This window comes from Camelina sativa, chromosome 6, assembly GCF_000633955.1.
Source record: "Camelina sativa cultivar DH55 chromosome 6, Cs, whole genome shotgun sequence".
Taxonomy (NCBI): domain Eukaryota; kingdom Viridiplantae; phylum Streptophyta; class Magnoliopsida; order Brassicales; family Brassicaceae; genus Camelina; species Camelina sativa.
The window spans coordinates 22829889-22846163 of NC_025690.1; the positions used below are offsets into that span (position 1 = coordinate 22829889).

The 16275-nt window shown below is 34.9% G+C and overlaps 4 protein-coding genes across 4 annotated transcripts; all 4 read right to left on the reverse strand.

The window, feature by feature from the left end:
- Nucleotides 305–1032, reverse strand: LOC109133398 (protein ORGAN SIZE RELATED 1). The gene has a single exon (XM_019246481.1). The coding sequence runs from the start codon at nucleotides 874–876 to the stop codon at nucleotides 610–612; it is 267 nt and encodes an 88-aa protein (XP_019102026.1). The 5' UTR covers nucleotides 877–1032; the 3' UTR covers nucleotides 305–609.
- On the reverse strand, nucleotides 5971–7114 carry LOC104699378 (transcription factor bHLH100-like). Its single transcript, XM_010414691.2, has 2 exons — nucleotides 6742–7114; nucleotides 5971–6432 (listed from the first exon to the last, which is right to left on the reverse strand). The coding sequence occupies exons 1-2, from the start codon at nucleotides 7024–7026 to the stop codon at nucleotides 5971–5973; spliced, it is 747 nt and encodes a 248-aa protein (XP_010412993.1). The 5' UTR covers nucleotides 7027–7114.
- On the reverse strand, nucleotides 8384–10244 carry LOC104793035 (haloacid dehalogenase-like hydrolase domain-containing protein 3). Its single transcript, XM_010519310.1, has 6 exons — nucleotides 9847–10244; nucleotides 9534–9640; nucleotides 9239–9347; nucleotides 8979–9140; nucleotides 8694–8867; nucleotides 8384–8619 (listed from the first exon to the last, which is right to left on the reverse strand). The coding sequence occupies exons 1-6, from the start codon at nucleotides 10141–10143 to the stop codon at nucleotides 8590–8592; spliced, it is 879 nt and encodes a 292-aa protein (XP_010517612.1). The 5' UTR covers nucleotides 10144–10244; the 3' UTR covers nucleotides 8384–8589.
- Nucleotides 12620–13378, reverse strand: LOC104793036 (CYC02 protein-like). The gene is made up of 2 exons (XM_010519311.2): nucleotides 13203–13378; nucleotides 12620–13047 (listed from the first exon to the last, which is right to left on the reverse strand). The coding sequence occupies exons 1-2, from the start codon at nucleotides 13297–13299 to the stop codon at nucleotides 12755–12757; spliced, it is 390 nt and encodes a 129-aa protein (XP_010517613.1). The 5' UTR covers nucleotides 13300–13378; the 3' UTR covers nucleotides 12620–12754.

The following is a 16275-nucleotide window of genomic DNA, read 5'->3' on the forward strand; positions in this document are numbered from 1 at the left end:
TATCGTCATCGTATATAACTTCCAAGATTAGATGAAGATTTTTTTTTTTTTTGCTTTATTTGCTAAACAGTTTGGATCCGAACTAAAACCAAATTTGGTTCAATTCAGTAACATCGGATTACATACTCTTATTAGTTATTTATTACTTGATAAAATGATGTCAGTATTTAAGTTCCCGAAAAAGAGTTCGGATTGCAAGAAATTAGAAATAAAGAGAAAGTGAAAGGAAAAAAAAAAGGAAATAGAGATAAACATATACTACAAGTACTCATACGTACTTTGTCCAAAAAAAAAACATACAGTATATAACAAGAAAGCTTCGACTTAATTTTTAAAATATTCTTCTTTAATTCATAATGTGACTGATTAAAAAAAGGAAAGAATTCTTCTACAAAATAAGAAAAGAAAGAAACGAATAAAAAAGAAAAAGAAAATTAATTGCTCAAAGAAAGTAATTAAACGCTAAATTTACTCGGAGATCTATCGCATGATCTAACTTGCACGAAACTAAAAGCCATTAATACACATACACATATCAACACACTTGTAGGTATTTGGTGTAATGCATATATATATATGTATGTACATACGGTGCGCAAGTCGCGGACGTCAGGGGTCGAGTGAATCCACGGCAAGGCTAGGCTCATTAGAAGGAGAAAAAGCCAAGAAAACAAGGAGAACCATGAGAAGGAGAGGAAGGAGGAGGAGTGTCGCCGGGGGCGGTGGAAGCGGCGGAAGGAACGGCGGAAGAATCAGAAGAAAGAGAGAGATAAAGAGAAGAACTGCGACGGATCTTGCTGTGATCAAAGAACTTCCGGTCAAACCCATTGGTTTGGGTGTGACATCAAATCTCAGCCGTTGATCATGAACCCTCATTTTCCATTAGTTTACCAACTATTTTTTTTATAGAAATGTCTTATTAGATCCTTCTCTGCTTTTTGTGTCTGATATATAGTGGCAATTGGGAAAGTTGAAATGTCTATGTAGACATGTATTTATATCTTATATATTTTGACACCCCAACAAGATTTCAAAATTTTCATAGCTAAATGATGTAAATACAAAATTTAATAAAAATCCAAAATATGTATATTTTCAACACTTTTCCTGATTGATTTTTTTACTACTAAGTAGTACTCCGTCCGTTTCATAATATAGGAAGTTTAGAGAAGTATTTTTGTTATAATATAGGATGTTTCCAACTTTCTATTCAACTTTTAGATTATATTTATATTTTATATTAAGCAGACTTGTTTATGATTGGATAAACTTTTAAAAAGTAATTTTTTTTAATATGCGTGTTTTTACTAAAACATCTTATATTTTGAAACGGAGGGAGTAATATATTTTTATTTTGTGAAATGTGTATTTATTGGTTTAGGTATTTATGATTATGTTGACAAAAAAATATAATAATTGTTAATGTTTTTGATTAGTGGTAATAGTAGTATTACTTTTTTTACTTTTGTCGATGATTGTATGTACACCCTATTATTGACCCTGTCCAAAGTAAGTAAAAGACCCCAAGTTACAATAAAATAAAGAAATAATAAAACCCACTTGAGAAAAGTTAGACTAATTAATAAAGGGATTGGGAGTTAGGATTTGGATTAGAATTTAGAAGGAAGGATATATAAATGCATGTCAAGAAATGTGCAGAAAAGGGTAATTCCAAAGTGCCGGTTTCAGGCCACAGCTGTGATTTATGTCTATATGTCTTGATTCAAATAATCATCTAATTTCACACTCCTGCCTTGTTTTTACTCTCTTTCGTGTTTGGTTGCTTCAACCATAATTGTTACTCCTTCTGTCTACAATGATTACTGTTTTGGCCTCTCTTTTTTCTTCTTCTATTCATATTTTACCATCCTCATTAGTTTTAATAATTTTACGTTCCAATATTTTAAATATATAAGTAAGTTTTTCCTTTTTAGAATCTACAATGTAATCCATTATGTGAATTTAGAAGCTGATAAAAATCTATTGCTTTCGTTAGACTCCATTGTAACAAGTAAATTGTAAAATGTTCAAGTTTAATCTAGGTACATGATTATCATTAGTTGTACTGAAACTTCTGGAAGAATAAAAGCTTAAGAAATATTTTACTGCAAGCAACGAGGAAAAAAGGTAGATGCATGAACATCCCAAAGCTATTTAGATGTTTATAGGTATGTTGACGGAGACCGGAGGCTGATGTACTTTTCTGTACATTGTCTTTGGAGTTCCCAAGGAAGGAGGTCCTTTTGTCTAAATTCTTCTTCTTGAGAAAATCACAAACTTACAAAAAATAAAACAGTAATATTTAAAATCAAAATAACAACTAAAAATTCATACTATTAACTAAAATAATTGAATTATGTTGGAAAATAGAAGAAATTCTCATTAATTAGGTAGCAGAAACTTTGTTCAAAATAAAAAAAAAGGTAGCAGGAACAATTGATTCGAAAGATAATGAACAGAAAACAAATAAATAAAGGGAATAAAAGCTATAACTCAATTTAATTAACTGATAAATTTTAATATAATTTTACAACTAGCCAGTTTTAATTCCCTGCAAAAAAATTATGTATCGCACTACAAACCACAAATTTAATGGTTTAATGGTTTAAAATATTTGGTGTAACAATATAAAATGATAATATTAATGAAAATAAATAGAGCATTTGCCGAATTTAATGAGATAGTAAAGCAAGTTGGTGGTGCCATCAAAAAAAAAAAAAAAATTCAATTTTCATTCATCATACAATTTTTGAAATTGGGGGATGCATTGCACCTAACAGCACTGGTTGATATGCTTTCCCGTGGATTTGGCATTTCTTTGGTATTATTATTTGACCATTTGGTTGTTTTTCAACATTTTTCTATTTTAAGTAGTTTTTTTTGTTAAAAGGCTTTCAATTAAAATGCATAAAAAATAATACAGGGATATGATTTGTAGATCATATAGTTTTTGAAAATAAAGCAATGGGAAATTATACAATAAAGCATATTTTAAAAGGAGAAAGATAAAACTAGTGGGAACTCGAAAGTTAATCCTCTAGCTATTTTCTGGATCGATCATCTTCGACTGCCACGACCACCACGACCATGCTTGCCTCGTCCTCTGACCGTAATCTATTGATCTTGGAGTTTCTGGGTAGGTTTGATTGTCCTTCCTCCCCGGGTACGTTAAGAGGATTCATCACCCATCTCATAACCATAATCTCCAACATCGAAGTCAGCAAGTTGATTACTTCCTACAATATTTTCCTGCACAAACTCATTTTGCAAGGAACTTGAACAAGGTGTTGAAAATGGGACAGATACCATTTGAGAAGATGACAATACAACTTCAGTGTTGATGGGAATGGGGTTGCATAAGGCAGTGGTGATGGTAGTAGCTTCAACTGTAGTAGTAGTATGCCCAGCCACAAAGGCTGGTGAGGGTGTGCGGACTGTAGTCTCACCAAGTGCAGCTTCAACTGAGTGAGTAGGGGAGACATAAGTGCAGGCAGAAACAGAACCTGCACCTAGCACTGCAGCAGCTGCTTGAGAGAGGAGAAGACATCTAGTTTCTTTGTGGCCTACAAACCCACATTTACTACATTTTGATGGAAGCCAAGAATACTCCACATCCACTATAGAGACATTGCCTCTTTTGTCTTCGACAACAACTCTATCTGGAAATCCTTTTTCTAGCTCAACTTCAACCATGAGCTTAGCCACTCCCATTAGAGACGGATCCAACCTTGGTTTATCGGTAGCCATAGGTTCAACTAAACCTGAAGCTATCGAACTGATTCCCCAGTGCGAGTAAAGACGACTAGGGATTTTTTTTAGCGTAACCCAGACCGGCACAGATGTGATCTCTGGCAGAGCTAATGTATCAGCAGAAGTCCATGGAGCAACGAACATGATGCAATCATCAATGTGCCATACACCACGCTGTAAAACCCATGCTCTAGTTGGTGCATCCGGAATATGAAACAAATAAGAGGATTCCCCAAGTTTTCGTGAAAATTTTTTACACTTTTTCCCCCAAATTCTATTAGCCACTGCATTGATGAAACTTCCAGATGGTGTAAGACAACGATTAAACTGACCTATCACATATTCTTGTTGATTCTCAAGCCCTCTCAACAAGACATGATTTGGGNTACGATATTTTCCTGCACAAACTCATTTTGCAAGGAACTTGAACAAGGTTTTGAAAATGAGACAGATACCATTGGAGAAGATGACAATACAACTTCGGTGTTGATGGGAATGGGATTTCATAAGGCAGTGGTGATGGTAGTAGCTTCAACTGTAGTAGTAGTATGCCCAGCCACAAAGGCTGGTGAGGGTGTGCGGACTATAGTCTCACCAAGTGCAGCTTCAACTGAACGAGTAGGAGAGACATAAGTGTAGGCAGAAACAGAACCTGCACCTAGCACTGCAGCAGCTGCTTGAGAGAGGAGAAGACATCTAGTTTCTTTGTGGCCTACAAACCCACATTTACTACATTTTGATGGAAGCCAAGAATACTCCACATCCACTATAGAGACATTGCCTCTTTTGTCTTCGACAACAACTCTATCTGGAAATCCTTTTTCTAGCTCAACTTCAACCATGAGCTTAGCCACTCCCATTAGAGACGGATCCAACCTTGGTTTATCGGTAGCCATAGGTTCAACTAAACCTGAAGCTATCGAACTGATTCCCCAGTGCGAGTAAAGACGACTAGGGATTTTTTTTAGCGTAACCCAGACCGGCACAGATGTGATCTCTGGCAGAGCTAATGTATCAGCAGAAGTCCATGGAGCAACGAACATGATGCAATCATCAATGTGCCATACACCACGCTGTAAAACCCATGCTCTAGTTGGTGCATCCGGAATATGAAACAAATAAGAGGATTCCCCAAGTTTTCGTGAAAATTTTTTACACTTTTTCCCCCAAATTCTATTAGCCACTGCATTGATGAAACTTCCAGATGGTGTAAGACAACGATTAAACTGACCTATCACATATTCTTGTTGATTCTCAAGCCCTCTCAACAAGACATGATTTGGGATGTGTACCTTGGGGGTGCCATCTTCCATGTAAGTTGGTGTTGTTGTTCGATGGAGATTTCGGATGGAAGGGTCCATCTTTGCTGCCCATGGAAATCGTAGTTGTCCATCCTCTTTAATCGCTGGAGGAAGGATGTCTAAAGCCGGATCAGATTTGCCTCTTTCTATTGGAATTAGAGTTTCGTGACGGTAAGACACAGCTTCTGAGATGATCTTAGGTGGTTTTGCCCATGCTCCAATAGTGGGAACAAAAGGAGTAGAGACAGGAGCTGTCAGAGGCGGAGAAGAGTGATGCAAGGTTTGAGTTACATCTTCCGTCGTGAGAGGAGAATTCAAAGCGACGGAGCTCTGACGAGAATCACTGGCAACATAATCCATCAAGTCAAAGAGGAGAGACTAGATAGTTCACCGGAGAAGAAATTACCGGAATCAGTCAGTGACGACTACACGACAGCGGCATAGTCGTTGAAGTGAATTGAGATTTGCTTTAGATTTTTTGCTTTCGAGAGAGAAATTTGGGACCCACAAGTATCAATCACTATTTTAAGTAGTTTCCTTTTTCATTTGGTCTGCTCGTTCTCAACTTGGTAGGCTTTACAGCTCCGTTGATGCAGTCGACCCAGAAAAGTAGTTATTATATTCCCTTTTTCAATATTAATTAGGTTTACAATTTACAAAAGGAAAAAAAAAAAAAAAGGGTAAAGAATTAAGATACATTAGAAAACAAAAATACGGGATTAATCTAAAGCAAACTGGGCCAAAATTATTTATCCAATTATGGCCCAAAATCGATCATTCACCTAATCTTATCCTTCCCAATCGCACCAAAACTTTCGCCTCTGAGTCTGAATGTGGGTTAGGCAGAAGTTCATATAATATAGTATTTCTAAAGAAGTTAAAGTTTTAAAGGAAGACAAGAAACGAACAAATGACATCATTAATTATTGATCATTGATTTACATGAATTTCCACATTTCTCGTACAAGTACAACAGCCTATCACTTATCTCTTCGGAATTCAGTTTGCAATTATCCATCCAAAGATGCAAAGTATAAAAGAGCCGCTCTCCTTGAGACCTTGAAGAAGAAGCATCCACAAGAACCAACCCATATTCTTCTACACCATTCAGCACATTCACAAACGAACAATTGCAAGTCTGTAACGATGAAATTTGGACCATCACTTCGGTCTCACCGAGCCTAGTCGCAGAAACTGTTGATGCATAACTTGTGACCCCTTTCTCTGGCTTACCGTTTTTCTCGGTGTAAACGAGATCTCTTGGACCCGAGATTTGAAACGACAACTCTTCTTTCTTCTTTATGAGCTTTTTAACTTGCTCTTGCAGCTCTGGTATGTACTTCAATGCCTGCGAAACTGTTGCCGAAACACTTAACTGCTTCTGCAAGAGATGCACACAAAAGTACATGTACATCCTTCAGTTAATTTTCTTGTATTATTATATAGGCCGATTTTATAATATTTTGGTTCGTTTGCTTTGAAGAAACATAACATATTACTAGTCTTATCAAGATCACAATAGCAAAAGAACAAGGATAAGAAGGTTTTAGAATTTGCAATAAAACATTTGATATATATATAATTCTATTGATGGTTTAGTTTTAGTAAATTTGTAGATGAAAATAAACGACTTTTTTTTTTCTTAAGTTTAGAAGTACATAAATAATAGTATGAATTAGTGGTTATATACCGATTGATTGTTGGGCGGAAGACAAGAACGAAGAGATGAGAACATTGTGTTGATCTTCTTGCGACGATCACGCTCGCTCGCGTTGTGATTAAGCTTCCTCATCACCACGGGATTGTCTAGTAATATTCTACTTTTCTCCGACGATACATTCTCATGAGCTACCGTCAAGTCCGGCAATGGAAAATCAAGAAACGTGTTGGTTACGTCGTCGATTTCATAGAAACTATGATCTCCGTAAGGCCAGCCGAAGTAATTGGGATATAATGGAGGGACAAGTGCACACATTTTGAGTTAAAAGACTGTTTTTTTTGTCTCTCTCTCTAGAAGCTGTTTCGGGTGGGATTATGCTGGTGAGTTAGTTGGATTATTTATGTCTCAATTTATATATTATACACACACGGATACAAGAAAAATAGAAATAAAGAAATAACTCTGTGTTGTTTACGTCATTACGTGTGTTACAAATTAAAATACATGGGGGTCCCGAGTGGACGTGCGTTGACACGTGATTGAGCACTTTTTCCTCAAGCAGGAGCATGTTCGAACTTCGAAGAATCACCTGTTGACCTACGGATTCATGCATTTTATACTTTATACATAGAGATAATATTACAATCTTCATTTTTATTTTTATCAGAATCTTAATGTTCTTATTGATAAAAAAAAATATCATAATTATTTATATTAGGGTTGTCATCGTATGATTACGTGAAAATGTGAACTAATATAATGAGTTATAAACCAACAAATCTAAATACCTTTTTTGTGTTATAAATTCGATTTAATAACCAAAATTATTTAGTTAACAACATAACATGTCAATAGGAACGTACATGTGTTTTATAAAGAGATACAGAGTTGTGTATCCTCAATTTTTCCAAACATATGTTAGTAATATAACAACATTTAAACTAAAAACAAAGAAAATTAAGGCATTATATATGATGCAGCTGGAAGAAAAAGATAGAGACGCTGCTGATACACGTGGATTCACGGGTTTGGTGGCCGTCGACTATTGAGAGGCACGTGCAGATCACGTGGAATAGAGTTACTCACAGTAATCATATTTACAATTGCGTTGCGTCTTATCTCTATCTATGATCTATCTATCTATCTCTATCTTTAACAATCATTATTTATCAACTAGATCTTATATGGTATAGTGGCTATTGTTTATTTATATGTATATTATTATTTATTACGAGTGTTTACGATCATACGGCCAAAGCCATTTTCTAGTGTCAGGTCAACTCCGGTCATCTCGGTCAGGTCAAAAGCCTTAGATTCTATTTCGACGAATAAAAGAGAAGATGGCGATACCTGAGAATGTTTCCTCACTTTTCTAGTTAGGCCCATTTAAATCCAAAGATCTAAATGGGCTTCTCTGACGACACCAAAAGTAAACTAATAGGTTACAATTACGTCATACATGTCTTAACTTTCGAATGTAGCACAATACTATATGTATCTCTAGAATGTGAAGGATTTGTCAACAATTCGGAGCATCATGTTAATAATTGGAGTGAGTAGCATTCACTATTTTTTGTCAACTTACAGGTAGCAACTTCTGGTATTTTATTCATACAATACACATTGTCTAGGTTCAAGTTAGTAAAAATCTAAGCAAATGTCAAAAACAGTGTAAGACATCTGTTCAGATCAAGAATGATCATGAAGCTTTATTGATCATAGGGGTACATTATTTTCTGGTTTTTTACATAAACAGAAACATATACACACAAATTATAATACGAAAGAGAAATCAAATGTACAAAACTGCTCAAGAAAAAGCAAAAGCTAAAACTGAAGCCTGAACATGTCTGAACCAATTCTCTTATATGCGTTGCTTCAGACCTTCACTCCTATCCGTTGAGCAACCTGCAGAACCAAAAAGATGCACAATTCATTTTCAGTTCTCAATAATTTATATTAACTCTTGAGAGATTTGTTACCTGTTTAAAGGAAGTAACTTCACTTCCCCATAGCCAAGCATCACAGCCCGCGTCTCTAGCTCCCCATACATCATTCCTACGGTCGTCACCTACATGAACCGCATCCTCAGGTTTCACTCCTAATAACTCACAAGCTTTCAAGAAGATAGTTGGGTTTGGTTTCTCCGCTTCAACCTGACAAAACAATCAAACACAAAAACCTTTAGTACTGTATATATATAAACACTCACTCCGAAAACATTTCAGCTCATCTACGAAAAGATACAAAGAAAGAAGTGCTATTACTTCTGCTGAAACAGCTACAGCATCAAACCAGTCTTCACATCTCAGTGCTCTTAGGAGAGGTCTTAACCGAGTATCGAAGTTGGACACAATGGAAACTTTTACACCCGCTTCTTTAATAGCCTTGAACACTTTCTCTGCATCTGGATCACATAACTTCCACGCCTGTGAAAACCAAATGGAATAAATAATTAATAAGAGAAAGTTACAAACTTTAACGAGTTTCCTCAAGCATATGGAGAAGTCAAAAGCGGAGATCAAACCTGTTCTGTAGTAAAATAGCTGTAAAGCTCTTCAAAGTAGTGAGAATCCGAACAGCCTGTTGATTCAGTCACTATATACTGCCAGAAAGGTCTCGCATCATTTACATATCTGCAAACAACAAAGAATTCATCATAATCAAGAACACCACAACAAATGTATTTTCCCCAAGTGTCAGCTTCAAGCCTGATCTTTTGCACAGACATGCATCACTAGAGTCGTAATCATGATCAACTATGTTAAAAAAAAAGTTCATTCCAAACAAATAAAATGCCTCAGATGAAGAGAATATGATACCTAAGATGAGATCCACCCCATGGCTTCTGATAAGCTCTTCTGTATCTAGTAAGTATCTCAGCCTCCGAGTACTCAACTCCATACCTCTCCCCAATATTCTTGTATATCTACAAAGTCAAAATCACCAACACAGCTCAGAATCCACAAAATTAAAAATTTCAATTATAATCTTCTAGGAACAAGCAGAGATCATAGTAAGCATATCACATTTGATCAAACCGTACTCAGAACCAAAACATCAATTCCAAAAAATAATCCATATTATACTAAAAGCAATTCCCCATTGAATCAGAAAGAACATCTTTAGAGAGACCTGAGCAGTAGGTTGAGCAGGAACAAGGAGAGTACCAACAGCATCAACAAGCAAAGCCTTGTGCGTGATATCACCGTACAGAGATCTCCTATAATCTTCATACTCCTTCAAAACACTTCCCAATCCGTAAACCCCACCAGATTCGTCATCCTCTGCCACAACAGCTGAAGATGATGATGATGAAGCAGAGGAGATCCGACGGCTGAGCAATGCTCCCGTTCTCGCGATCCGATCCGTTCCCTGAGTAATCCCACCGGAAAAAAGAAGCGCCGTCGCCTTCCTTATTCGTAACGCCATAGCTCTCTCTCTCTTTCTCCCCGTGTTCTGTTCCGTTGTCGTCTCGAGATTATAAAAGGGAGAAGAAGAAAAAGAAGAAGAAGAAGCGTCAGCGTGTGCTGAGAGAATCTTTTTCACGCACTCGTCATTTTACCCATAAGGAAGCGCGAAATTACAACTATACCCTTCAATATCATTATTATCCGCTTCGAGTCTTTCTACCCTATCCGCTAATCAGAGAGGAACTGGTGATGTGGCAGATTATTAGTGGCTATTAAAATCATGTTTAGTGTCTCTATCTATCCCACATCAAATGAGTAAGATAGATATGTACATGATTATTACTATACGAAAGATGGGATAGGGTTTGAACTTTGGTTATCAAAGTTGAGATCCAGATTAAAGGTTCTCTTGACCAATTTAAGTAATAGTAGCTTTTATCTTTCTTTCAATCCAAATCCTTTTATCTAATTAATTCTATACTATAATGAATCATACATGTGGTAGACTGGTAGGGAACGGTGTTTTTGCATGCATTCATTCTTGATACAAAACTTCTACTTGTCTGATTGATGATATCTGGAGTATTAATCTTTTTTAAACATCAAATTAGCCAATAAAAGGAATGGATTCATACAATGATTTCTCCGTCTTTATTTTGTATATTTCACATCGCGACAGATCTATTGTTATTATTATCAACTTATGTGGGAAAACGGGGTTACGCTTCATTTTGATAAAGTTAATCATTCTCATTTCATAGGAAGAAAAAAAGTAAGACACTGGGGCCGCCTGAACAATTATGTGCCATGCAAAGTAATATAAGGATACGAATGATGAAACGGTCAATTCTAGAGGGAACCTCTTTCGAAATACGTGGCTTAGAAATTAACAAACGGACCTACATGTTTGACAAACATGGGCCACACGATCGATTAAGTGGGTGTAGGGTTTTAGGCGAAGGCGATATTATGGATTATTTGATTGTTAACAAAGAACCGAACAAGGGAAATGCATGTTCAGTTCCACAAAATTTGTAAAATAGTATTTCTGGTTTTGGTTTGTTTCATGGACTTTTTTTTCGGTTACTTTCGTATGGAAGGACGAACAAAATCAGGTTTTGGGATATAGTGTTTCTTTGGATGTTGTCCTTTAATAAGGACCTTAGACGTACTATGTCTTTAGATGTTAATGCATTACGGTTTTCTACTTGTTTTTAGATCGAGTACAGTACACACAAGACAAGAGTTAAAAACAAATTTTGGATATTTTATTAATGTATGAAGCTTCGGCACCAACAAAACTTGTTTGTTGATGATTTTGAAAATTTTAAAAAGATTTAGATTTCAAATTGAGTATTTATTTTTCTTTTAAAATAAAATATAGTACTTTTCATTAGTTTCGAAAATACGAATCTGATAAAGAGAAGATATTCTTTATATGTGATATAAGACATCATGATGATATCAAAGAAGATTAGAAAAGTCTGATGATAAGAGAACATAATTGGACCCATTGTGGAGAATTTTGAGTGTCATTGCACTAATTCTTTAAAACGACCTAACGTCGTTGATAAGTACACATCTAATATTCGATATTTCCGAACTTATGTTAAATGAAACCGGATATATACTTCTGCTGTTACTAGCTGTTTTTTTTTTTAATCAACAATTTAAGTTCTACTTTATGTTTTTGAGTCTGGATCAAGTTCGTGAATTATTTTTTACCCCGCTTAAATTTAAGATTTGATCCAACTTTCTCTAAAACATGACATTTGTTATTATTTTTGATATATGAAAAAGGGAACACGTACGTTTTTTTTTTTGGCTAGGCGAATTTATAATATGATTAGTTCCCCTTATAGACTGTATAAACATGGTTTTTGTAATAAGAAAAAACCCCGTATAAACATGATCTGCAGTATACAAAAGTTTTCTATAGGAATATTAAACGCTTAGATATATTCTCGTTACAAGTATATTGGTCTATAATTTTGGTGGTGATGTGATTCGATGAGCATGACATTAATAAATTTAGTTATAACAATATGCCATGAATTAGTAGAATCCATCAGATAATATATTAGATATGAAGATGCAATGGCCCAGTGAGCCTGTCTGATATTCATAATTGTGACGGCTCACTAATTTCTCTTGTTTTTCTTGGTTGAGTAGGACTATCCTCTCTTTTTGTTGTTGAAAAACATAATCGATTACATACAACAAACTTTATCTGCATGACTAAGTGAATTATTGATCGATCGATCAGATACAAATTTAAAATCTCCCAAGTAAGGTCATGTGAATCGTACTTGAGTAAGTCATCAAAGTAAGCAAGTGTGGTATAGTGATCTTGTTATAGTATGATAACTCGATCTAAAACATCGGATTATCCATACGAATATGCATCACAATAGTAATTCAAACGTCATAAATTTAAGTATTTTTCAAGCTTAAACATATATATATATATATAGAACTGCGCATACACACAAACATATACAAAAGGCCACTTACTTTATTTCCACGTACCATCTAAGATACGTTCATAGTACCATTTTATTGTATTAAAACAAGTGCTTAATGTGGCCATACGTTATACGGTAACATATCCATGGTGTTTAGCTCCCTTTTCATGGAGAAGCTTCCTGCTCGGTAGATTTTTCTGCGACTTGGGTGCGGCTGCAACATGCGCTGCACTGTCCATAAGCATAGCTGCCGCAGCAACCGTATTTGCAGCCGCCACGCCCGCGTTTGGAGGTCTCCACACTGTTAGTTTCCTCATTGGGGTAACCACAGCAGCGGATGCAGCCGTAGCTTCCCCGATAGCAGCAACCGTACCTGCACCTACCTGAGTTGTATCCTCCACCATATTGCTGAGGTTCTTTTGCATCCGTTTCATCATTGAGATTCACTACCGTTTCAGCTGTTAATATATGTAATATATGAGAGAGGGATCATATATGCATGTAATTAAACCATGTTAACGTATATTGCTTACATACAAAAACCACGACGATCCTCGTGATATCTATATAGATATCACGAAAGGGTATAAAGATGAATAAGATATATGCTTACTTTGTTCCGAGGGTGTGGTTCTAAACGGGTCTGAATTAGCAAGAGATAAGCAGGTAGCGAACAAAACCAAGACAACAAGAAACTTGTAGCTTGCCATGTTTTTCTTTTGCTAGATTTGCACTTTTTTGGTTGAAGTAGCTTGTTATGTATATTTTGTTGTGATCTGTGAAAGATGTGTGAGCTTTAAGAGCATGTATTTATTTTATAGTGTGTCCCGGTTGATGAAAGATGACGCGTATCTTTACGCACGCGCACAATTTAATTTTTAAGAAATAATTAAAAGTAATTTTAGATAGTCCATCTTTACTTTAAAACCTGCTATGTGGCTTTTAATTTACTATTCTTTTAAAATACTGAAAATTTTGGACCCTCGATCTGAAGGAAAACTGAAAAATATATTTGTGGACCATATGCTTTAGCTCCTGTGGCACACCCACATAACAATAGTACAATACCCTTTCTCGATGAAATGTATTGAGATGCATCATCATATCAAACCTCTAAGAAGTTTAAATATAATGCAAAATAAATAAAAATCTTGTGATGGATCAAGTGTAGGTAGATCTTTCGGTCGTTGTTGTCCAACTTCTTCTGAAAATGAGTATGCGTTCGAAAATCTGTAGTTCAAATTTCTCAGTTACTAGAAGAAAAAAAAAATGTTACGAAGGACCAACGCGATTGGGCTTCCCTCTGCTCATATTGAATCCTACCCCAATTTGATTATGCCTTTTATTTGTTGTTCCAATCATGATTTAGCAATTATGTCGTCCATGAGTAAATAACTAATTAATACAATACAATTGTATTAGATTTATACGGTAAAAGGTTGATTCAAGAAGTTGATCTGCCGAACCTCCCTTACTTGCAGGCGGTAGTCAAAGAAGGGAAAAGATTGCATCAAAGGTAAGGAAATTCCAAAAAATATACGAGATCAAAGGTTTCTACATAAACTGGAGAAGACAAACACTCGTTATGATGTGATGAGAAATCCTAGTTCTTGGGAAGATGCAGACAAGTTTAAGCCATAGAGGTTTCTAAGGTCCTCAAGTTGGCAAGAAGGTGAGAAAGAGCAAAGTTTTAAGTATCTTCTTTTTGGCGGAATGAGAGGATGTCCTGGAGGTATCTAGCTTCTATATTTGTAGGAATCGCAACTGGAATGATGGTGCAGTGCTTACTAATTACGTAGAAAGCCTTTGACTTCATTGACATTCTTCATCATATGTTGGTTGTGTACTATGATGATCTTCCCTGATACTCGGGCTTATTTTGTTTGAGTAACCATCATCAAATATAGAACTTCCCTAAACTTCGATAGAACAAAAGTCCAAGCAAACCTTCGATTAAATCCAATTGCCGAAAGTGGAACAGCAGCCATAGTTTGTAGAAATAAACATTCAAAAAATTCATATATACTGTTAATATTATAATTTCAACAAAAGTTCCGTTGTAGCGCACTGGTTGCTATGACTCAAATTTAACAGTAAATGAATTATTTCCTGATTTCCGGGTTCAAATCCCGGTAGCGGAAATATTTTTTGTGATTAAAATATATAAATTTTTAAACAATATTTTTAAAATATGGTAATTATCACAAAATAAAATATGCCATTTATTAATTTCGTCACTGTAAACCTTTTCAATTATTAATTCTTTTATCACCTTATGGGAGTGGGACATTAATTTGCGAGATTCTACTTTTGTAAGTTTACGATTGAATGATATAAACTATATATAAAGTGGAAATTCAGATTAACGTATGTAATTTATTAATTTTTTTGCGGTGGATATATACTATTCATTGTCAAACATTGGTAGAGATATCACTTAAGTGTTTTGCAGCTATAGTTTGTAGAAATAAACATTCATAAAAATCATATATACTGTTAATATTATAATATCAACAAAAGTTCTGCTATAGCATATTGGTTGCATGATTATGAGTAAATAAGTTATTTCCTGATTTCCAGGTTCAAATCCTATCAGCGGAACTATTTTTTTGTGATTGTAATATACAAATTTTTATACAATATTTTAAAAATATGATAATTATCACAAAATAAAATATGATATTTAATAATTCCGTCACTATAAACTTTTTCTCGGGTGACAAACAACAATCATATTCTACTTTTCAACTTTTAATTCTTTTATCACCTTATGGGAATGGGACATCAATTTGTCAGATTCTACTTTTGTAAGTTTACAATTGGATGATATAACCTACGTATAAAGCGGTAATTCATATTAAAGTACGTAATTTATGAAATTTCTTGTAGTAGATATATACTATTCATTGTCAAACATTGGTGGAGATATCACTCAAGTGTTTTGCAGCTATAGTTTGTAGAAATAAACATTCATAAAAATTATATATACTGTTAATATTATAATATCAACAAAAGTTGAGTTATTTCCTGATTTCCGATTTCAAATGCCGATAGTAGAAATATCTTTTAGTAATTGTAATATACAAATTTTTACACAATATTTTAAAAATATGATAATTATCACAAAGTTATAAGTGACAATCAAATTCTACTCTTCACCTTTTAATTTTTCTATCACGTTATGAAAATGAGACATATTAATTTGTAAGATTCTTCTTTCATAAGTTTACGATTGGATAATTTAAACTAGATATAAAATGATCGATAATTAGGATTAACGTACGTAACTTATTAAATTTCCTGCGGTGGGTATATACTATGTATTGTCAAACATTGGTGGCGATACCAATCAAGTGTTTTGCGAACCCTAATCTTTATCGGTTTCAAGTTTCTTTATCCTCAGACTTTTCTAAAGCATAAACATTCAATTAAATATAATTCAATCACTATAACAGAAAAGCTATTATTACTCAATCAATCTTCGTCAGGTATGAACTTGCTCAATGAATTTTTGCCACGTGTAAGTTTTGCTATTATTTAAAGTCATAATGTTACGTAAGTGTATTGGATAGATCAACTTGGCTTGGAAAGATTGCGGAAAATCGCGCACCACCGACTGATCAGAGTCAACATACGACATATCATAATGTCGAGTGGAGTGTTACGTTCCCGTTAATTTTGTAATT